A 24,467-nucleotide genomic window follows, 5' to 3' on the forward strand; every position below is an offset into this window, starting at 1 on the left:
GAAAGCCGCCCGCCGCTGTGGCACAGTTGTTAGGGCGCCCGGCTGCTGGCCCGAAAGACGCGGGTTCGATCCCGGCCGCAGCGGTCGAATTTCAATGGAGGCGAAATGCTGGAGGCCCGTGTACTGTGCGATGTCAGTGCACGTTAAAGAACCGCAGGGGGTCGAAATTTCTGGAGCCCATCACTACGGCGTCCCTCATAGCCTGAGTTGCTTTGGAATGTTAAAGCCCTGTAAACCAGCAACCATTCCTTGAAAGTCAGCTCTCGCCTCTGTTCGCTCCATTTGCCACGCTTCCCGGGGCAGCGCCACTGACGCCTTACCTTGAAAGTGGTCCAGCCAGGGCGGCTGTGTGTGGTGTTCAGAGGCCAACGTTAGCGTGTTCAGGAACACGAGCACGATGACGATCCAGTAGAAAGCCTGTGACTTGACCCCCTTGCGACAGGCACGCCGCAGCCGCCGATTGGTGCGACTGAGCTGCTTGCTGCGGTAATGAAAGACAACAAGGAAAGCGGTCAGCTGCCGACACAGCCTTTGCTTATTTATCTAAACAAAGAACTGCGACAAGCGCATTGTGGACGAGGTTCAAAGGGGCAGTGAGGTCGAAACGAAGTGCTCGTGTACCGACAGAGCCCCCAGTTCCAATGGTATAGACGCTGCTTACACTGAAAACCAAATATTAAATAAACTCATGATCGCCACCGTCATCATAAACTTTATTATAATTTTCCCCAACTGCGTGAGCGCCTAATTATGCCCCCTTTAAGATCATCGCGACGTTTGTATAATTGCCGTAGTATTCAACGCATTCATGGTTCAACCAATGCGTTCAATTCCTCGTTCTTGCCAGCTGCCATAGCCGAGTGGAATGTCCTTCCAGACAGTGTTGTGAATGAAGTTAATTCCCTAAAATTTAAACAGATGTTAATTGATTTATTCCCCAAATAATTCCTGTTGAAGGCCCTTTTTCTTTCTTTTTCTTTTGTTTACTCACTTACTTGCTTGTTTTTCTTTTCAAGTGTTCACAGCTGTATCTACATGTGTTAAGTTTATGTTCCAGTTTTGTTCTTTGTGACATGATTACTGTTCGCCCCCCCCCCCTTATGTAATGCCCCCTGGGGCCCTTAAGGGTAAATAAATGATGATGATGATGATGATCATCATCATCAGCCAGACTGCTCCCACTGAGCGGTAAAGACCTCTCGAGGAAGGAAGGAAGGAAAGAAGGAAAGAAGGAAGGAAAGAAGGAAGGAAGGGAGGGAGGGGAAGGAAGGAAGGAAGGAAAGGAGGGAGGGAGGGGAAGGAAGGGAGGGAGGGAGGGGAAGGAAGGAAGGGAGCGAGGGAGGGAAGGAGGGGAAGGAAGGAAGGAAAAAAGGAAGGAAGGAAGGAAGGAAGGAAGGAAGGAAGGAAGGAAGGAAGGAAGGAAGGAAGGAAGGAAGGAAGGAAGGAAGGAAGGAAGGAAGGAAGGAAGGAAGGAAGGTTCTTTTACTCCAAGCATGTGTACATACTTGAGGGTGGAGGGCAAAAGGCAAAGTAAGCCCGTCCCCCCTGGTGCACCTGCACACCTGACGCGTCGCCAAATTAACCCTTCTTGTGCCAGCTGCTGCCACCTATCCCCGCAAACTTCACAATCACATCCGCCCACCTAACTATCTGCCACCCCCTGCTAGCTTGCCTTGTCTTGGAATCCAATATATTACTCTTAAGGGCCGTCGGTTATCTTGCCTTCGCTTTGCATGCCCTGCCCAATCCCATTTCTTTCGCCTCATTTCGACTGTGATGTCATTAAACCACGTTTGTTCCTCCACCCACTCTACCCTCTTCCTGTCTCTACACCGTGCACCTGTCATTTTGCTTTCCATAGCTCACTACGTTCACGTTAACGTAAGCTTAACGCTTGTAAGCCTCCACGTTTCTGCACAATGCCTGAGTACCGGTTAATATACGGCTTTTATATAATTTTCTCTTGTCAGATATTGGTAAACTGCCATTCATGATGTAAGAGCATCTTCCAAATCCACTCCACCGTTATTTCGCTCTCGTGATCCGGATCGGCGATCACTACCTGCCCTAAGCAGATGCATTCCCTTCCGACTTCCAGCCCTTCGCTAACAACTGTAACTTTCTGTTCCCTTCAGAAACTGCTAAACGTTACGTTGGTTTGGTTACTCTGCTCTGCCTCTCTAGCTCACTAATCGTGCGTTGCATTTCATCTCCTGAGTGACCTAGCAAGGCAATGTCATCAGGGAATTGCAGATTACAAAGGTATACTCCATTAACTTTTATACCTATCTGTTCCCAATACAGGCCTCAGAATACTCCCTGTAAGCCAATAAAAGGGGGTGCCAGGCAGGGAGACACGATCTTGCCAGTGCTGTTCGCCCCCTGTAAACAGGCGGTGATCGAGATTGGCAATATTTTGTCCCCTGCTTGACACCCTTCCTTATTGTAATTTTATTTCTGGATTTTACGAAAAACTACCATAGCTCTGTAGCCTTCATAGATATCTTCCGGTATTTTCACATAAGGTTCTTGTACACCCTGATTCTGCAATGCCTGCATGACTGCTGAGGTGAAACAAAAAAAAAGGCCAGACAGAATCGCCCTCATCCGATGCGAATACAGTTTTCGGGCACAGATTCCAAAGGCTAGGCTACACCGGCAGTCGCTTGTAGTGCAGGTTAAAGAACCCCGGCTGATCGAAGTTATCCCCAGCCCTCTACTACGGCGACCCTCACAGCCAGAGTCCGTTTGGACGTTAAAACCGCATAAAGCGACAGCTCTAGATCGGAAAATTCCGTCTTGCAATACTTATATTTACAGGACAGGCTACGTATTCTGTATTGTGAAACAGTATGGACTATGGTGGGCGTAATTTACGAAGTCAAAGAAGAAAAACCATCCACCTGCCTCCTTAGTGCGCCGCCGTCATTGCTGCTGAGTTTGGGGTGAGTCGCCGCAGCGGCAGGATTCGGTACTGATGCAGGACTGTGTGTTTCATGCCTTCGACTGTGCCACAGTCAGCCTTACTTGGTTTCAAATTCTGGCTTGAAAGGAAAAGCAGCCTTGCCGATTGCTAAAGACGTACAGGCATCTCCTTCGGTATACGGACGGGGTTTTGTTCCTGGTCTTTGCGAACGCGCTTATTCTCAGAATTAATGGCTTCGAATAACGAAGTGTCGATTATCCGACCACTTCTTTGCAGTGAACAAAAGCAAACGTGACTCGTACGCACTGCTTGCTTACCCAACTTTTACTCCACGACTCACAAAATCATTTTCTGTTTTTACTGATCAACCAGCGGCGCATTCACGTCCTTTTTGTTTTACTTTCGGAGATCTCAAGATCTCATGAACGCTTCCCAGAGACATAAGCACCCGGAAGGATAAGGGACATCGTAGCAATGCGCATTAAGTTGTTTATCCTTTCCACAACTTTCGTATGAATAAGCCCTCAGCTTGTAACTCCGCAATCCTAAACTTTCCCGATTCATTTGAAAAATCAGGCCGCTCATTTTTTATGGCCGGAAACGCTCTTTCAGATTTTCCTCTTTTCCTTTCAATACGGGTCCAGTATAACCTGATTCAATGCCAGCTCTAGGCCCGTACAGGCCCATGTCCTTTCTGGTGTTCACTTAGCGCCCCCCCGCCCCCCCCCGCCTCCTTTTTTTACTCTTTATGTATAGTAAGTCATTGGACGAAAATGCTGGAAAGAGGTAATTGTGCTCCATTTACTGAGTTCAATCCCTAATTCTTGTATGACCTGAGGATAGCTCAGGGTTCGACATGAACCCGTCTGATGAGGGAAATGCTGCATCTAAAGAAACAAGCACTCGCAAAAGTGAATTATAAAGAAAAACGTGAAAAACATTGACGTTTCAGCACCGCTACGGGTGCCTTTTCACAATGAGACAGGGACAGAGACAGAGGGGTCATTGCCTATGACGGAAAATGTGGTGAACGGAGCGCATGTATATCGCTGGTAGATTTCCCAGAGTCCTGACTATCGCTTGTCGTTTGAATGTAAAGGGCTCCTTGAGCAGGCGCACAGATAAAGATTGTTTCTCTTTCAAGTATAAACGACGAATCCCAGCCAGTCAAGTGGCCCATGTTTTCATGGTGTTCTGCTGGGGCATTGTAAGTCACTCTTCTCTTTTGGACGTCACGCTGGTGTTCTTTGGACCGCCTTCCGAAACCCCTTCTCTCGCCTACGTAGAGTTGCGTTACATTCTTTGCAAGGAATTTTGTAGACCATGCCAGGGTATGTTGTCTTCTCTAGCGGGTCTTTCACACTTACCAGGTGGTTTCTGAATTTGCTAGAATAACGTGGCCCACAAGTGGACCGAAGATTGGAGGCCGGAAGCCACAAGAACCGGAGGGCCTCCACAACTGAACACGTGACGCCTATCATCATTTCCAGGAACGGTGTTGTGTACCGACTGCCGCTTTCCTGCCGCACACTGTACATAGGCCGAGCCGGGCGCTGTGTGATTGTGAGGCTTTTCGAGCACCGCACTTCACTCGACATTGACTCGCGGGGCAACTTAACTCCATGCTGCCGGGTTTGTAAATGCACGCCCTACTTTCCGAGAACTACCCTTATTTTCCACCCTCAAGACCAGGTGACCCACGAGGTCATTAAAATGTATCATAAAAAATGCTAACCGGTGCATCAGCGAACCTTCCGTGGCCCTTTGAGAAAGGGAATTCTGCTATTTGTACAATAGGCTGCACTCTGCTCGTGTTTTGGTTACATTTTTCTTGCCCCACGCGTTAACTTGTTCCCGGTTGAAAGGGAACAGCGCAAACACAGGACGAAGAGAGGAACGTACAACACAGGCGCTGGTGGTGGCGCCTCTCTTCGTCCTGTGTTTGCGCTGTTCCCTTTCCAACATGTCAAACCAACTAGCCCGCAACAACACCCTCCTTAACTTGTTCCCATCTGGTTTTGACGTGTGTAGTTTCAACTGTTTGCACTATAGATACTCGTTCCTTTTTTCCAATATACTACAGTAGAGTCAGCGCTGGTGGTGGCTTCCTTCTTGTTCTTTGCGCTCTGTCAAGGTGTGCGCTGTTTTTGTTGTCATGCTACTACGACGTCTGCTAATATCATGGATAAATCATAATTTGCAGGTGGGCCTAGCGCGAGACAAACGAGGACTTGAGAGGGGCGCTCGTCCCCCTCAAGTCCTCGTTTGTCTCGAGCTAGGCCCACCTGCAAATCATGAATAACCAGCTGGGCCAAAACTCCAACTCATGGATAAAGACTGACACCATGGCCATAGGGGATGGCTGCGCGTTTCCTCCTTTGCGTTCTCCTAGCTCCGCCTGAAGGGGCTCGCCGTTCTTTTGAACGGAGCACCTCAATGAAAACGGCTACTCGCGTCAAGTCCTCCGTTCACAAGAACGACGCGCCCCTCCAGGCGGAGCTAGGAGAACGCAAAGGAGGAAACACGCAGCCATCTCTGCTTACTGTTTACGCACGCACCCTACGTCCCCTTTTCAAGCATACATAAGCTCACGCTACCGCTACTCGTTTTTTACTGAGAGCAAGGCTACCGTATGGGAGCCGAAACGTCTTTTGTTTGTTGTTTTCTTTGCTGTGGTCGGCGTCTTCAATGTCACGTTTCACCCCGACCAGACGAGTTTTCGTCCAACTCGATTTCATTAGCCATCCCCTATGGCCGTGGTGTCAGTGTCAGCCTTTATCTAGGATATTAGAAGACTACGACGTCCTGGCAGCCCAGCTTCATTATGGCAAGCTCAAAAAACAACCTGGTGTGTGTGAAGTGCCCGCTAGAGAAAACAAGCTAGCCTGGCGTCTACAGTATTCCTTGGAAAGAATGCAACGCGACCTATGTAGGCGCGGCAGGCGATTTCAGAAGACTGTTCACAGAGCATCACCTTCACGTCAAGAACGGAAAAATGGATTCCAACGCCCCAAAAGAAGAGCATCAAAACACGGGCCACTTGACGGGCTGGGATTTCCCGCGCATACTTGAAAAATTGAAAAAGAAAAACATTTATCTGCGCGCCTGCTCAAGGAGTCCCTTGACAATCAAACGACAGGCGAAACAATCTTCGCATCTACCCGAGATATACGTAGGCTCTGTAAGTAACGTTTTTACTTTATAATCAACGGCCCATCGGTTTCTGTCTCACTGTGAAATTGTGGCACCCGTAGCGATGCCGAAGGGTCAATGTTTTTCACGTTTTTCTTCATAATTCCCCTTGGCTTGTTTCTTCATATGCATGATCTGAGGATATTTGTATGACAACTGCAACAACTGTGTCATATAGTAACCACTGCCTCGGAATCATTCCCCCTTTTACACCCACGGTGCCCCGGGGGCTGATTTTACAAGGATTTAAAAAAGGTAAGCACCAACCGCCCGCAGTCACACCTGATGAAGGAACCGAGTAGGTTGCGAAACACCGTGTTATCTCAATTTTTGGTTTTTCCCATTTTCTCACTTAAATCAGGCTGAACGTTGTGCTCACCGTGGCGTTTGTTATGTACAGTTTCTCTGCGACATTTTGTGAGTTGACATGTTCGGGATGTTGTACGACACGTCATTAAAGATGGATACGTCAAGTCACTGTCCTATGTAGAGCAAAGGCGGGACCACTCTTTTATAATTCGTAAACCTCCTTTCAGAGGTGGCGTTATTCTTTTTTTGTGCACACAATGCGCGAATGGAACGTTGTGCCACCAAATAATTTCTCAATAGCAGCAAACGATGAGATTTACTAAAGTTTGGGAATGCAACTTTTGTTGCATTTTTATTCGAAAGATGCAGCCACCTGCCCTGAAATAGGCGATGCCGAAAACCGATAAATAAGTAAATGAATAAATAAAGCAATAAATAAGTACCAAGTGATTGAGACCCGGAGGACATCATTAGTTCTGCAAGATGTCGCAAAGGTGGCAGAATTGCCGTCGATGACACGTACCTTTTGGACGTCCACCAGGACGGGACTACGACGTCGCCGCTCGTCGTGTCCCCCTCCCGTTGTTGTTCCCTGTCCCCGTCTTGGATCGCTGCGCCGCCGCAAAGAGATGCACAGTTACTCTACGCAGACCGGAGGCATCGCTGACTCGGTGCATGCTCCGAAAGCATTCGGTAGCGCCAGTGCGGGTGTAACTAAGCCTTGTCGGAACTCCGAGAAACGGAGGTGATGATCGTAAAGACGACGAAGTAAACACCCCATGACTTTTGTGTGACGCCCCACAGAACGCTTACGCTTAAAAACCTCAAGGAATGGACGTGTTCGCAATAGAAAGGTACCTGTAATACCCCACGTCCACCAAGTGTCATGATCATAAAAGAACTGGAAAGAGGGCAGGGGTAGACGCTTTCTCTCTCGTCGTCTTTCCAGACTCTGCAGGCGGGTCAATGGATCTGGTGAAGAAATTCCAGAATAAACAACTAAACATCCGGCTCCGTTCGTAACACGCTCATCAGGTGCCGTTCATTCCATCCCTTTACCTTGCGGTAGGAAGTACATTGGCCAAACAGGCCCATGTATAAATAAAAGGATACTAGAGCATAAAGCTAACGCTGACAAAAGAAACTTCCGGTAATTTGGCCATCCTGCGTCCTGAGTTTCGCCAGATTGCAGTCCCTACCGAACCCTCTCTCCGAACTTCAAAGCAACAAATTCTGGCAAAGAGCAAGAATCAACTCTCCAGAGAAATCATGGACGCCGCCACTATTAGCAAGCCAAAGGATGAGTGCGTTAGCACACCGTCAGTTGCCCTATTAGAAAAAGAGTGTTGATTCCTTACTGCCTTGATATGTTACTTTGCATCCTTCTGGTTTTAGCCTGTGATGTTTTGTTCGCGCCCACTTTCTACGAGCTTCCCCCGTCTTAATGTTCTGCCATTGCTTCCCTGTTACCTCATCATAGGTTTTATCGCCATCACGCTTTCATGCTTCATTTCTTCTTTTTAGGCCGTGTTGTTGTGGAATTTCACTTACAAGACCACCTTCGCCTCTTGTGATGATTCTCACCGATTTTTCCGAGCTTTTATATTAATCGGTTTTAGCGCTTTTTCCCCCGTCATCTCTTACGCGTGTCGGGTTTTTTTTTACTCATTTCACAGGCTTTTCCTGTTCCCCTTTGTTTCAGTTTCAATTGGTTTTAGCGCTTTTATTCTTGTCACCTTGTTCGCATGGCTGTCGCTGCGTTGTTTTTTATGCCTTTTTCATTGTCATTCGTTTAGCAGGGTTGATTGTTGGCTTCATCGACATCACTTTATATTTGTTTGATTACGCCATCTGTTTTTGTAAAATTTCCCCCTTATCTGTTCCCCCTCTCTCCTTTCTTTCACTTCTTCGGGCTTAGTTAATGGTTGGGGGGGGGCGACAATGATTAGGTGGCGTATCTGTTGGTTCTCTCCGTGTTCGAACTTTGCTGATCTATGCGTGTGCGCATCACTCCCTTCAGTTTTCTATCCGTATAGAAGGTGCGTATCGCCTGCCTTCAGAAATAAAGTTGTTAGCCAGCGCAGTGTCCTCCTTGTTTCTCGTCCGTTGTCTGCCAGTGCTGTCTTTCTCAGAATGTTCCTTAACCAACTTGCCCAGCAACACACCTAGCTTAAAGGGACGCTGCGGACACATTGAACGCGGTCTGTACCGTCACACTACGGTGTTCTAATGGAAAACTGGTTACGTTTACTCAGAACGGAGCTCCTGGTTTAAGGGGCTTAACGTCCCAAAGCGACTAAGGCTATGAGGCACTCTGTAGTGAAGGGCTCCGGAAATTTCGACCACCTGCGGTTCTTTAACGCGCACTGACATCGCATAGCGCACGCAGCACGAAGCTTCTGTAAGCTAAAGGCCATACAATGAAGTAGAGGTACCGCCACGGCCACGCGTGCGATCGGGTCAACGCCGCTTTTTTCGTGCGGATGCGTGAGGCGAAGCAAAGTTCATCAGCTTGCTGCTCGCTACTCAATTCCGAGAACAAGGCAGGATGTTGATCACAGTAAACTTTTACTTGCACTCACAGGACATTTCATTCTACAGACGCAGGTGGCTCGTAAATTGACTCGATTATCGCTTCCATTATCCCTGGTTCCTTCCGTTGCTCTCCCAGTGCAGTAAAAACTTGAGGTGAATTCCAGCGAGTGTCCAGTGTTGTTTTGTGTAAACTTCGCTAGAAAGGATGAATTTAGGAAGCCATTACCAACTCGCCCAAGTAAACAAATCAACGAGGTTACTCCGCCATTCACGTTGAAGCGTTGCCATCTTTCTCGTCTGGCCGCCACGAGCACGAATCCAGTGGGGACAGAAATTCTGCTTCATATTTCCTCAGCGATGGATGTCCTCTGCTGGCAAGGAAACATCCACATATCCAGAGAGAAGAAAAAAAACTGATTTTACTAAGAACGACCGTTGGCTGGGGTTGTGATCAGTGCCCCTTCCAAACCTCATTTGCGGCCAACCAAACATAGCGTAAACAGAAAGGAACACGAAATTTATTTTAGTAAGAGCAAATATTGAGTGCAGCTGTTCTCAGTGCCCCATAGCTTGAAAGGATTCTTTCGGGTTTTCTTTTCAGCGCGCTGTAGAGAATCACGAAGAGCTTTGCTGAAAACCCGGTGCTTCTCCAAGGATGTTCCGCTATTTGTGAAAATAGGCTTTTCGAGTGAGAAGAGCTCTTTCAGGCATACCATTGTCAACGGAGCCGTGCATGAACACACAGCTTAGACGTGCTAGCTAGTAGGCCAGTTAACTCATTTCAAGTAGTTATATTTTTAAGCACTACTGTTAGTCTCTTTATTTACTGAGAGGCGTGTAGCCCACCGTAAGTAACATCCATGTCAGTTTTTATAACTTCGAAAACGCAGTTAGCCTCGGCGCTGTGGCCCAACAAGTTCTATGTACATCGCGCCAAAATATATGCGTTTTCGGCGAGCTCGCAGGCAACGCGACCCCTACAGTGCACGAAACTAGTCGAAGTAGCCACAACTTGTTGGACCACAGCACTTATGGGTAAATGCGTTTTCGGAAATCTGAAAACTGATTTGGATATTACTTACGGTGGGCTACACGGCTCTCAATAAATAAGGAGACTAACAGCTATTTCTAAAAACACAGCTACTCAATATCAGTTAACCAGCGCACTAGTTAGCACGTATTAGCTGTGCTCTTGCGTGCTACACCGCTGGCAATGTTTTGCCTAAAAAGCGCTATTCTAACGCAGAACCCCCATTTTCGAAAATTGCAGAGCATCTTTCAAGAAACACTCGTTATTTAACCACGTTCTGCGTGATGCGCTACTGATGCTGAAACTAAAAGTTCACGAGAATTTGTCCAACTGTAGGGACACTGAGAACAGCTGCACCTAATTTTTGTTCTAACTGAAAATCGATTTTTTGTTGTTTTCTCTTCGTGTTCTGTTTCTGCGGCAGCAAACAAGGTACTTATTAAGGTCAAAAATTTGAATTAAAAACATTCCTGTCACTCGGTACGAACTCGTGACGTCTACACCGAACAGGCCTCCATGAGCATCGTTTTAAAGTGAGTATGTCGCTGTAGCACTGCCTCCGGAATCCAAGATATCCTGTGGAAATTGGCGGTGGTACTTCATTTGTTGTCTCTTCTAGCTCAAAAAAACTTCCATTTCAGATTGCGGCAACCGAATAAATGCCGACTTGAATTTGTCCTCAGTCTGCATTCAAGTAGCGCTGTGGGTCACCTACTCTTCCTTTTTTGTCCGAGCCAATCTGCTTAACCTCAGCGAATGAACGAGGAGTGCCGATAATGCCGCAGTGGTCTGGCGGTTCATCCGTCTGCCGAAAACGATAGCGGCGCAGTTTATCATAGGCAGTGCTGCCGTATACCGCTATGCGGTAGCGAACCACGACTTGTCGGTCGTCTTTCGTACTCAGATGAAAACTAAAGGCCAAGACACTGAATTGCTAGAAAGAACAGTCGACATATTCCGCAGCCATAACATTCTAAGTGTATCATTAACTTTGTAATGCCCTGCGTATCAACACACGTAAAGACTGTACAAACGCCAACACATTTAGATGCTCACAGCAGTGGTCAAAATTGAATCACGCCAAGTATTTAACGGCACCAACTGCCATAATAGGTACAGGCCAACTGCAAGATTACTCATTGCAGAAGGCAACCCTCCTGGCAAATTAACCTAATGTTACAACCGGCGTACTGCTATATAAGTAGCTAATAAGATGGTTTTAAATTTTGTGCCTGATGTATTAAACGTGAGCGTGTGCGTGCGTAAAATTATATTTTTCTTCGTGTGATGCATGCTAGCAGCGAAGCTTAAAGGGACACTGAGGAGAAATTGAAGTTGACTTGTATCGATAGAATAGCAACTCCTGATCCCAAAAACGCCACTCTTCCTGAAAACAAAGCTCTTGCAATGTAGAAAATAGCAAGAACCAATATACAGGTATCGCCGCCACAGGACAATCTCGCAAGTACAAGCGTGATGACTTCCTAGGACAAGAGGGAGGAATTTCCTTACTTCATGGACGCCACGAATCTCTGAGGCTGGCAACGGAAGGTTGCGCACCGCACCGCTAGCCGTCAGAAATCACGGAGTCTGCGTTTACGTCACGTTTCACGTCACTCCGTTCTCTGACGTCAAAAGAGTCGCCGTGACGTCATAACAGTTCCCTGAGTTTGAATAAGAGCGGCGGGAAAAACTTTTTCAACTTCGAATCCAAATTTCTTTGAAATAAATGCATCTTTCGCGCCCGGGCAAACGGCAACAAAGCCATGAAATGCCGAACTATCTGATTTTGCTAACAAAAAAAAATTGATAGAGTTCTCCTCAGTGTCCCTTTAACACAAATGGAACGTATTCGAAGAAGAAAATCGCTGGATTTACACTTCTTGGACGTCCACAATGTATAATTCGCTCATTTTTCATTATTAGGTAATTAAGGTTTTTTTAAGAACATCTCTTTTTTGTACATTCCTACGATATCGAGGTGGAAAAACACGCAGAGCTCGAAGTTAGCTTTCATATGCCATTTTCACTGCCTCGGCATTGCAAGATTAGCGAACAGCTGCTGAGCGTAATCTCTGAAACAGAAAAAAAAAACAAATAAAGTTTTGAAAACGTAGGTGGCGTCGGAGCGGTGCGGCGTAGAGCACTGAGAAAGAGTCGCCCATGGAGCAGCGTGCAAGGCGCACATTTCACCGCTCATGCCCTACAGCCGCAATGGGCCACAACCTGTCCTACAATTCCTTTCTCTGCACGGCCACCAGATTTTTTTTTTTTGCGCACTGCAGGTCATTACATCGGTCGCTGATTCGTTCTGCTTTTAGCCTTCCATAGATAACGAAATACCTTCCGCGAAGATTGCCATGGATTAATGTATACGCTACACCACCTTTTCCTCCATTATATCTCCCGGATTACCCAGAAGGCTCAACGACATTAGGCACGCCCCATAGAGCAAACCTAGTTCCTTAATTTCGTTATCTTGCACATTTGTAACCAATCTTATAAATTAATAGTATGGGTTGTTCAAGTATCCTGAAGTATTGTGGGAAAGGGCTGCATACACAACCATCCCTAGTAAGAGAAACTAAGCGCTGCGAGCTAAGCAACCCGAGAAACATTTGCGTTTCGCAGTTCATTTCACAAATTGTTTTTATTTTTTATTTTAACCTAATAATTTTTGCCTAGAAAGAAAAACTGCATCTTGGAAGCAAGTTTCCAAAACTTCGAAGAGGCACTGATTTTACCTTCAGGTAATGCCGCGCCAATTGTTTTACATTAAAAAGGGATGGTGGTAACGCCGGCGAACAAACTCTGCTAATTATGGCGTCTGCTCTGAACATCGACAGACAATCAACCAAGTCTACAACAGGCTAACCAAGTTAGGTATAAAATACGAAATTTAGGGCCTAGTTATTATAGTTTTGGAGCTCTTTTCTCTAGCGGACAGCAGCATTGTATGACTAGTGGGCGCAGGCTCAAAATGGTGGTTTTCCAACACATACACAACCATGCAGCGTGCACTGTTTTATGCAGAACTGAGGATTAATGCGGAGCACAGCAAAGAACAACGGTTAACATTTTAGCTGACCTAATTCCCTGCACCAGTGTATACACTGACTGGCCTGATTAATCCAAACAATCCTACACGACAGTTTGGCCCGGGCAAACTCTTGCTGAGAATAAACTCACGGCTCCCATCTCGTTTCGAGGGGACTAAGCAAATCGTGTCTTACATGGGCTAGTCGTCCTGGCCAGCCAGATTACGCATGGCAGTAAAAATATTTATTTAGCAAATTCACTCTTGGCAACCAAGCTTCAGCACGATTCGCTGTTTCTGCTACACCATTAATCCGCAACTCAGTTAAGTGAGCAACTAGATGGCATCTATTCCCTTGATATGGACGTGCAATGCCTCGCAGGATAAATCGATAGTTATTTCCCTCGACCTTTCCTGGGATGTTTTTCTCAGTGTTCTATCCGCCGCGCTTTCCTTAATGTTTGTAGGTTTCAGTGTGCAAAAACAGGCTTCTGAAAAAAAAACGCGTACTCTGAGCCACGTCATTGCAGTTAAGCTAAAGGCGCTGTCAAGTCGCGGAAAGAGCACCTTCCGCCCACCCCCCTCCCTTTCCGCTCCTATTGGCGGAAAGAAATGTGTCATTCCTCTCGTTATTCTCCAGCCGTGTCATGCAACGATCACAAGCAGTGAGCATGCAGTACACAAGGTGGGTGCTTACTAAGCCGGTCCTCGGCCGCTTCCTTGTCGTCCGCCTCTAAGTCCTCTGCGGAGAGAGACAGTGAAGCCCGTCACCGTCGGTGGCAGCACAGCCTTGCAGCCACAGCCACAGCGCTCGGAGAGGCATATTTAGTATATGCCAAAATTCCGTTGAATTTTGCCTGCACTTTAAATGCAGTAGTGGCAGCGCTAAATATTTCGAAGCGACACACGGACTATTGGGACGCTCTAACGGTGGGCTCTGGACCGGATGTCCACCCAGCCACGTTTGGATGGGATGACCTCAACCAATTCATTTAAGTCATACCACCACAGTACCATGCAGGGATTAGGAGGCGCAGTTAGAAAGCGCACTTGGCCGCGTGCTTGCAGCGCAGTCTTTGACACCACCTTTGCAAGCACGAAGCTAACTGCGTCCATTTGCATAAATTGTATAACATCGCTGGCATTACTTTGCGTTGGAGCTCGCATTCGTTCCGTTTCCGGGAATAAAGCCACGTCTGCTTCAAGCCCTAAGAGCTACTGCTACAGAACACCAGGGGGCGCACTGCTTCAGGACGTGCAGTGGCAGATATAGCAGTGGCCAAGTGGTCGTCGGTTCCGATCACCTGCCAGGCACTGTTGCACTTCTGGAGGGCCCCATGCGCGCTGAGCTATGGCGTTCCCGCACGCACGCTCCTTAGCTCATTTCGAACGCCATTATTAAACTAGCCCTCTTTTTCTCTTCCCCTCTTATAACGTCTCGTAACCCTCTCCCCAGGGCAGTACACCCAGCCGGTAACTTCGCCTGGCTGAGCTCTCCGCCTCTCAAGACTAGTCACAGCCGCTTGGCCACTCTTTGACGCCTCCTTTGTTAATCGAACCCGGCGGCGCCGCTTTGTCCAGGTGCTCCAAGGACCACAGTGCACTCAGTCTACGTTCTACTCGTGAAGGTGCTGTGATGAGCACGAAACGCGACAGGTGGCGTGCCCCTCCACGGGTGCCTCCAACTGGTGCGTCAGCGTGCCATGAACGGAGTAAGAAGCCTCGCTTGCCCGCTTGCGTGATCCAGTCGAGGTATCCGCGGAGGTCCTCCTCGATCTGCTGCTTCTCGCGCAGCTTGTGGAAGTCGCCGCGCGCTTTGGCTTTCTCCCTCTCTTTGGAGAACTCCCTGCAGAGAAACGATGGCGTCAGTGAGATACTCCGTCACGTAGAGAGCTTCCTCTCGTCAACTCCTGCACTCAAGAAAATCTCGTGCGCACAGTGGCATTCGCCACTGCCATTCTGATGCATACATGGTTATTATTTACAGTACCCTCAATCGCGGACATACTGCAGAAGGAAGTGATGTTCAAAGAAATCATAAATACGAAAGCAAAACAGGCAGTGCTAAAAAACAGAGATCCCAAAAAATTCCAGGTATGCAACTTGAAAACCAAAATCATTATTTTAGACCGCAGTGATGGGATCAATATACGAGCAAGGCACCATTGTCTAACAAACAATTATGCCGATTCATGCAACTCTGCCACCACTTTCGTGCCGATGTTTAACTCGCTATTCTTCCCCATTAATGAATGTTTACTCCTTCCATCCTTCATCTCGCTATCGGCTCATGCGCCCGTAGCTTTCGGGCATCGTTTCACCGGGCAGCTTGTCGAAGTTACAGCGTATGCTGGGATTGAAGAGACACTAGTTATTGCCACACACTGGAAACGTCTCCGGAAAGCGAAATGCTGTAAATGCGAGTGGCCTGACGAGAAAAGGCTCAGCGCCAAGAAAAGAAAATAAAGCCTAAGTTATTTCCATCTTCCGTGTACCGGTAGCGATCAGAAAATACTAAATACGCACAGGCTAAGAAAAAAAAAGCCACAATAACCGAAAAGTGGCAGGTTCCACAGCATAGAAAACGCAGGAAGGTACGCAGAAAGCGCTTGCCGTCTGTGCCTTTCTATACGTGTCTCGTCCTTTTTGGCCTTTAGTGTCAATCATGAATAACACCGATATGCCCAAAACTTCGCCCTTCTGCAAGAAGACGAGGTTCTTGACAACGCAGAAAGAATTGAACGAAGGTCAGTGGGCAGCCTCTGTGCGCTAACCAAAGTTTCAACAAGAGTGCTTGTCTTCGTGTGCGGAAGGGCGACCAAGCGATCGCACTTTCTTATTTTCTTCATTTTTCCCACGTTCGTTTTGTTTCGCGTTGTCGCAAAGTAAAGGAAGTGATAACATGAAATAAAAAATAATGAAAACATATCTCTCCTAATTTTTTTTTTTCACAGAGGGAGGGAGCGCTCTTCTGTTGAGGTTTTGATCACCGCATTGGGAGTATTCGTGACAGAAACAGAATAAAAGGTGGCACATAATTATCGCACTGCCATGGCACCGCCGGTGAACTTGGCGACGTATGGCGCGCCTTGCTGCATTCACCTACGCTTTTCGACAGTGCCTGCTTGCTTAGAAAGTAAACGGCGTCCGGTGGTGGCGCCGCATCAGCAATTCGCACAGCTGGCAAGCCATAAACCACGAAAAATATCACCATCATCACAAGAACAAAGACCCCTCACATATTTATCCAATCAACCCAGTCTTGTTACAGCAGGCGCCATATTATCGCCGCAACCTGCCTAATCTCATTAACCAACTTACTCTCTTCTCCCTACTTTACGCTTTCCCTCTCTTGGAATCCGCTCCGCTGCCTCACTTAGCGACCGGTTATCATCATTAATTACGGTTTAAAGTCCCAAAGCAACTCAGGCTATGAGGGACGCCGTAGTGACCAGCTTCGAAAATTTCTTCCGCCTGGGGTTCCTTAACGTGCCCTGACATCGCACAGCACACGGGGGCCTCTAGCACTTCGCCTCCATAGAAATGGGGGTGCCGCGGCCGCGATCGAACCCGCGTATATCGGGTCAGCAGCCGAGCGTCATAACCACTGAGCCACCATAGCGGCACATGGACCACCAGTTATCTTGCCTTTGCATAACATCTCCTGCCCGTGCTTACTTCTTACTGATTTCTACTGGGATGCCAATACCTCGAATTAGTTTCCTCTGCTTTCTGTCTGCCTCTTAACCAGATAGCCAGATGTTCAAGCAATCAAAGCAGAAAGCCACATTGCCTGATTTTGCGAGTCAATGTGCGCACGTTGAAGAACTAAGTTCGAAAACTTGTGAGCGCCGCTGGCATCTGTATATTTCAAGTTCGTGGCATTTATTGCATTTGGTGCAACTGGTTCCAGTTGTGTAGAAGACCAGGTCGAAGACTTTTAGTCGTGATCACAGAATTGTTCTTGCTTAGACACGGGCCCACAGCTCATTTCAGCGCACATTTCAGCCCATTGCAGTGCATTTGATTTGTCTCCGTCACTTGGCAAAGCGACCTTTGCAGAACAATCAATTTTTGCCTGTTTCACGGGTCCTTGTCTAATTATACGCCATGAGCCCAATGCCGACTGCGCCAAATGAAATATCTGAATGCGCTAGTTATTTATGAAGACACGATGAAAGGCAAAATGCTCCGGACAGTGACGTTGTCGCTACCTTTGTTGGTGTCGTCTGTTCGTGAAAAACGCAGCGCAATTAGACATGGTAACTTGCATGCAGTACGAACGAGCTTCGTTTGAAACTCTGTCGCCTGCGCCGCTATGTTCGTTTTAGCGAAGCACCTTTGGGACTGCGCCTACTGGCTAGCTGTGGCGGCCTGTTATGAATTTCTGGGCGACTTCTGGCTGCGGTGTTCGGTGATGCAAGAATAGCGCCACGCCGTTATATTTCCTGCACAGTTCTTACCCTGCAGTACACTGGCACAGCAGGCTCCGATAGTGACTACGAGTTGCTTTAAATGTCCATGCTTTATGCTGCCTGTCTACCGTTGCATGTTAAGCATGCACCATGTTTCATATCCCCGAGTGCCCAATTACACGGCTATTTCCTCCGTACAACATTAGGGGTGCTTTCAATTTCAAGGGTATTTCCTTCACCACTGATTTTACGGATGATCATGCCAGCAGTGCGTAACATTGTGTTACAACTGTCAAAGTAAACTTAGTGAAGCACGAACTGTTCTATGCACATATATATTTTCCTCCAATGCATTTGGTCGCTAAGGATTGCCTCTGTAACATTAGAATCAGTTCTTTCGACTTTTCTTTATTGTGACGTGCTAATTTTGTGGTCGAAAACTGGGCTAGTATGTCGAGTTCGACGAACCGAAGCTCCACGTTCGTGGGCCGTGAGATAGGCCGAATGAAAGGACTGTGGATAAATTTCGACAACCTGGGCTCTTTTTACGTTCACTGGCATCAACCTGCACACGAGCGCCTTCGCATTTCGCTACACTGAAATCCGGCCACAGCCTCTTTCCTCGCCTGCCAGGTGCAAATGGAGAAGAACGATGAGGTATAGCTGCACTGAAGCATCACGGGTTCACTCGCGGATTCGCCGCCTAGTCTGCGTTTTTTTTTTCTTGGAATGCACGGCGCGTGCTGGCGCGCTCGACAACAGGTCTGCCACCAGCGCATTCGGCAGAATGTCCGTGTCACGGAGCCCGGGCCACGGATCAATTAGTACATTTCCTTTCGAAACGACACCCGCGTCATCACGCGAGCGTCCGAAGAAACCACCTGCAGCTATAGCGGTCCATCCCTGAATATCAGTAAATTATCACCATGAACCATAAACTACGTCTGGTGTTGCGCAACCCTGTCCAACTAGCCTTGAGCTAACCCTGTCCAGTGTAGGACACGGCCAGCTTGTCCAGACAGATATCCTGCCATGTACGCCCGCCTCTCGCTACGTTCACCTTCTTTTGGAATACACTGCGTTATGCACTAAGGGATCTATAGAAAGAATAATACGCCACACAGGACAGCACAGAGCAAGAGACTGCGAGAGAGGCGCTACTTGCAACCGGTTACTGAAACCAGAAGCGCTTAACATATACAAACAGGACGGGAGGGAAGTGGGGTGAACTAATAACAGGCGCGTGATCTGGCGCGAGATCATGGATGCAGCGTGCGTAAAGCACCTGTCCCCCCCCCCCCCCCCACATTTTCACGCGGCCCATCTTCCCCATCGTGCATCAGGACCGCACCGGCTGGGCGAGGAGGGAAATCTCCCTCATGGGGGTGTGAAGGGCCGCATACGCGAGGCCCCAGCATTGCTGAAAAGAACCCGGCGACCAGTGCCCAAGACATTTTGCCTGCCTTCAAATTTATCGACCCAGGCATGTTGGCGAAGACGGTGGTGGGGCATGCGGTGGGCGATGCAGAAGACAGACGTGCAAAGACAGCCTGACAGCTAAAGAGGAGAGGCTGCGCGCGGTGCCCAACACAACCGCAGTCTTCCCTGCGGTTTGTGCGGTGCTCCACCCCTCTCCCACCCCCCGGGCGCGCGCAGGCGGGTTCGTTTGTGCGTTTGTGTGTGCAGGCCGACGGGCGACCTTACTAGGAGCGGACACGACAGGCTGGCGGAGGAGGTCGGCGGCTGGCACCAGACGGGCTGCCAGCAGAGGAGGCGAGATGGCGGGTGCCCTTGGTGGCTGCATGAGCAGCGACGACGAGAAACCGTTGGGCGAAGACTACCCTGAGAGAGGGGGGGGGGGGGGGAGAGAATCTCCAGGGAGACGCGGCGGGCGGCAGCGGAGACAAAAGAAGAGAGGTCGAGCAGAGACGGGAGAGGCGAACAGATGCAAGGTCGCGCTGGTCCATTGTCAGCGAGGCCGGATCTCAGCGTCCGCAGCAAACCGAGCGCCAGCCGAAGCGCCCAAGAGTCCTGTGGCCTCGACCCATCACAGCACCACAGGCGGAGACGCCGGGAAGAGAGGCAGACCACAGGAGAGCCATAGCAGCCGCGGCCAACCGACGCGAGACGATTGGAGTGGAGCCCCGATCTACCGAACCAACTTCCAGTTCTCCTAAAAGCCAGCGGTGAGCGGACCCAAAGTTTCGCCTTCAGGCAGAGAAATAAATATTGCTTTGCCGGGTTACCGCCTTGTTGGCTCAGTTCTCCGCGCTTCAGCAGCTTTTGTAAAACAGCGCGAACAACGTCGGACAAGAGCAAGTGTCCTTCTTGTTCTTGACCGACGTTCTTCGCGCTGTTTTACAAACAATGGACGTATACCAACTCGCCCAACTGAACGTTCTGCTTCGCTTCAGCAGGACCCGTTGACCGCAACAAATTAGGTTGCTTTGTAACTAACCCCTCCGGAAAACGGGAACGTCACAAGGGAAGCGGGAACAGAGACGAGAGCGCCACCTCGATCGAAGGCTAACCGGAACACCGCGGAGCCGTTGAGAGTCTCTTCAGGATCCGGCCAGCGTCGCGAGCGGTTGGAGCCGCACGCTCTCGTCACCGCCCCAGGAATGCGGCGCGCACGGGAAAACCCAGCCGCCATTGTCGGCGCATACAAACGTTCGCCGCCGATACGTCCAAACTCTGCCCCTGCTCGAGCCAGTAAGGGCCCATTCACGCTCGAGAGTCGCAGAGGTCGCGCGACCGTTTCGGTCGAAAAGCGACAGTCGAAGACGGTCGCGTTGGTCCAAAAACGACAGTCGCGGGCCAGTCGCTCGCTGCTCGAATTTCTAGCCGTGCGACTGCGAATCCGACCCACTGAACCAATCAGTGAGCGAGCCGAGCTTTCGGCGACGACGCCGCTCGCGGGTGCGCCGGGCATCGAACTGCGCTATCTGCTCCTTGGCTGCCCTAGCAGTCGCTCAGCCTAGCCGGTTTCACATCGATGCTTCAGCTGAGGGCGTTTGGAACTGGCCAGCGCAGTAACCAAGATGCCAGTATCGTCACGAGTTTATTGTGAACACCGTCTCATGATAATATAACAATATGCTCGATTTCCGCGACGCCTTCACCACCGGAGAAAGAAGACGCCAGGTGATCGAGCGGAAATGGGCAGCAGCAGCTATGAGAAGAAATTTCCTTGTATCGAGCAGCTGGGTATTGGCCACGGACCCTCAAAATTTAATCATTTTTTTCAAATTCTCTCTCAAAACTGAATTATTTTTGAACTTCTACTTCCCAAAGCATGTTATGAACGCGAACAAACAACATACTAGCGCATTTTTCTGACGCTCGTCACCGGCATCCAGGCTGGCTGGCAGGCCGCGTGTACGGCCGCGGTGCACATTGCCGCGACATCCTCATCTTCACTCAGGTCGTCGCAGTATATTGCTAATAGTGGGCGACCACAGCTTTTTCGAGGGCCATGCTCGAGTGCAGGAGACGCGGCCAAAGCAGACGAAACTCTTGAAAGCGCGCGAACGGCGTCCGTCCCTAGAGTTCTCATTTCAAACGAGAGTCGAACCAGAAGGAAACCCGCAGGTCGCCCTTGCAAGTGCGAACATCGGTGTTGCCGAGCTGCGGTGCAGTCGCCGGCGATTGCTGGTCACATGCCCTTCGCGACTCGGAAGTGTAATGGGCCCTATGTCGGAAGCCCTTCTTACGTAGCCTTCTATATCCGAGAAATTCCTCGTTGATGTTTTATAGCTAGCTGGCCCTCTCTGTGCATTACTTGCAAGTCTAATAAATAGCAAATGAGTGTTAACGCTTTGTCGTCCCTTGCCTTTGTTCCCTCGAACGCGAACCCACCCGCGGTTAGCGAGCGGAAATGCTTCATGCACGCAGGGGAGTGCGCAGACAGCAGGCTGTCCCCCCCTCCCCCCCCCCCCATAATTCCACAATGGCAGCCCAACGTGTGGCAAGCTCTAGGGACGAGGGACGACAGTCAGTTCGGTTCGTGGAATGCCCATCCGGCTTGGGAACAGCGCTAGGCCTGACCCGAATTCGGAGTTGCTAGCAAGGCTAAGATGCTTTCTTGACAGCGAGATGAGCGTAATAGCAGCATGAGAGAATTGCCGCGTATGCTACGCTTTTGACGAGCACTTATCGGTACACCTTTGGAAGGTGAACCAACGAGGTCCGCACATGGAGAGCGAGACCAAGCCGTCCACGGAGGACAGCAAGCTAGAAGCGAGTGAATGCGGAAGCATGAAGGGGTTTTTTTCTTACATATCGATTTTTCTTACATGTCGTTGTAAATATTCTCCGTTCTGTCTCCTTGGCTCATGGAGCCGGGTACCCGTACTAAGCTGATTTGGATTACAGTCGTGATTACAGCAAAAACACCGGGGCGCTGCGACACCGCGAGAAGCGGTAGGCGCCTTTCGCGTTAGGATCACCTTGGCAGAAACGTATCTCCTCGTGGCGTTGTAATCTAGCTGTTCACCTTGGCCCTTTGTTGGCACCGGCAAGTGTCAGTGCGAGCAGGCCTAAGGCTCTTCGGGAGCTGCCTGTCGCTTTTGGGAGGACACAGTCGTACCGTGGCACAAGCACGCGCAAACGGGTTTGCTTGATTTATATTAGCCTCGCTAGAGCCGGGAGGCCTCGCTCAACTACAGAAAGCTGACTTTGTTCGAACGAACTTGGTATTTTTTTCGGCTGGGAAGCGAATTGATAATTTCGCGGAACCAGAGGCGCTAATGCAGTTCAAGTGAGCTTAACATGCTTAACAAGCGAACAAGCGAACCGTTAATGTGCTTCGACCGGAAAGAACCAGCTACGTTCAACTGAACCGAGCGCTTGGGCGGTGCCGGATAGAATTGTTTGGCACTCGCACTGCTCCGCATTTTACCAAATGGTCAGTTTGGGCGGTCTCCAATGACATTGCTTCAAACTTTTGGGGATTATAGGAGCGATATGCAGTTCAAGAGAAGCTGTCCTGGCCCGCTGCCTCGCGGCCGTGAGTCATCGTAAGCTGCAGAGTCTCCGGCGAGCAATTTGCAGCGGCTACAAGGGAGGCGGCTAGCACCCCTACTTTCCAACAAAGGCGCGTCAGCGCGATCAACACTTACCTGCACGCTAATTTTGGGTGCCTGCCGCTGGACAAGTACGGGTGACCGGTGGCCTTGCTGCTCATCGGATGAACCCGCCTCCCCAGCTCTACGAGCTGTCTTCCAGTCGTCACCGCAACGCTCGTGGACACTTCGTCGTTGGCATCCATCGATGAGCTCAACCAAAATTTAAAGAGGGACGGATGTGGAGAAACTCTTTCCCCCCGTCTATTTCGACGCGGCCCATCTTCACCATCGTGCGTCAGGACAGCACCGGCTGGGCAAGGAAGGAAGTCTTTCTCATGGGGGAAGCGGAAACATAGAAAGGAGCGCCACCTAGAAGGCTAAGCGGAACTCCGCGGGCGTTTGAGAGTCTCTTCGGGATCCGGCCAGCGTCGCGAGTGGTTGCAGCTCTCTCGTCACCGTCCGCGGCAGGCGCACGGAGATTCAATGTACCTTGCCGCTGTACTTCTGGCTCCAGGCAGCGAAGTGAGCGCAGCAAACGCGCGCTCTCGGCACCTTCCCCGGCAAATGCTCGGGGATGGCTTTGCCCCAAGAATGCGGCGAGCACGGTAAAACACTGCAGCCTTTGTCGGCGCATACAAACGTTCGCCGTCAATACCTCCGAAGTCGCGCCCCTGCCCCAGCCGGTAAGTCGGAAGCCCTTTTTACGTATTATTCTACTTCCGAGGAATGTCTCGACGATATTTTGTATCTAGCTGGCCCGCTCTGTGCATTAGTTGCAAGTGTAATAAATAGCACATGAGCGTTAACGCTTTGTCTTCCCTTCCCTTTGTTCCCTCGAACGCGAACCTACCCGCGGTCAGCGAACGGAAACGCTGCATCCGCGGAGTGGGAGTGCGAGGGCGGAAGGCTGCCCCCCCCCCCCCCCCTTCGATATTTCCACACGAGCTAGATATATATGATTCAACTATTTCTAAACCTATCTAAGAACACACTTTCATTGCTGTGTATTATCACAGATGGAGCGCTAAAGCATGCTCTTACATTTTGGCTGATCTGGTGCACCTCTATCAGTTCACGGGCAACCTTGCTTTTACTTATGGTTTTAATAACCGGTTGCAGGTAGCGCCTGTGTGGTCGTCTCTTCCTCTTTGCGGTCATGTTTAGAGCTTTATTTTTTCCACGAACCGTACACCAACTTGTCCCACAACGTGTTTTACAGCACTAAGGGGTCATCGGTAGAATAGATCACTAGAAGAACGCGGGGGGAAGGGAGAGAAGGAGAAAGGAAGGAAGGGAGGGTTAAAGGAAAGAGGGAGGAATGAAGGGTGAGGGAGGGAGGAAGCAAGGGAGGAAGGAAAGGAAGAGGAGAGAGGGGGAGAAAAGGCAGGAAGGAAGGAGAAGAGAGCAAAAGGGAGCGAAGGAAGAGAGTGGGGGTTTACGCAGTCTCTCTCGAGTATAGTGTGGCCGCCGTCGTGCCTCGTGCATCCCCAGCTGGACGATAGGCAAGCAATGGATCACTCACCCGCTCAGGACACCCAAAACGAGGTTCAGGACAAAAAACGATCCTAGAATGATGAGGCTGATGAAGTATATCCACGGCCATTCGTTGCCCATTGCGTCGTTGATCTGCATCCAAGCGAGAAGGGGAGAGGCGTTAAGGCTTTCAGAAGACGAGGGACTGAATGTCCCCACCCCAAAGAGAGCAAAAAGGGCTGGGATAAATTTCGACCAGTTATAGCATTCTATAACATTCAGTCAGGTACATGCATGTTTTTCAGCGACAGTTGCATACGCACATTCGACTGCTCCGAGAAAATCTTCACTGCATTCTATTGCGTCCTAACGGAGGGCTGAAGTCGGTGCGCTTCGCACCGCGTCTAGTCTACGGTAATGTGTTTGTTTGTATATATGCGGGGTGTTTCACCTATGACTCCACACGAGTTATTAAAATAGGATT

General features: G+C 49.5%; 1 protein-coding gene across 1 annotated transcript in view; it reads right to left on the reverse strand.

Annotated features, from left to right (window-relative positions):
• The window catches only part of LOC144106446 (muscle calcium channel subunit alpha-1-like), a 605,267-nt gene that overhangs the window by 182,717 nt on the left and 398,083 nt on the right, over positions 1-24,467 (reverse strand). Inside the window, exons 9-13 of the mRNA XM_077639259.1 lie at positions 24,033-24,136; positions 14,760-14,875; positions 13,727-13,771; positions 6,951-7,038; positions 321-481 (exon numbers count right to left, since the gene is read on the reverse strand). Of these exons, the coding sequence (XP_077495385.1) occupies positions 321-481; positions 6,951-7,038; positions 13,727-13,771; positions 14,760-14,875; positions 24,033-24,136 (514 nt within the window). The remainder of the gene's footprint in view (positions 1-320; positions 482-6,950; positions 7,039-13,726; positions 13,772-14,759; positions 14,876-24,032; positions 24,137-24,467) is intronic.

This window comes from Amblyomma americanum, chromosome 10 (assembly GCF_052857255.1).
Source record: "Amblyomma americanum isolate KBUSLIRL-KWMA chromosome 10, ASM5285725v1, whole genome shotgun sequence".
In the NCBI taxonomy this organism is placed as follows: Eukaryota; Metazoa; Arthropoda; class Arachnida; order Ixodida; family Ixodidae; genus Amblyomma; species Amblyomma americanum.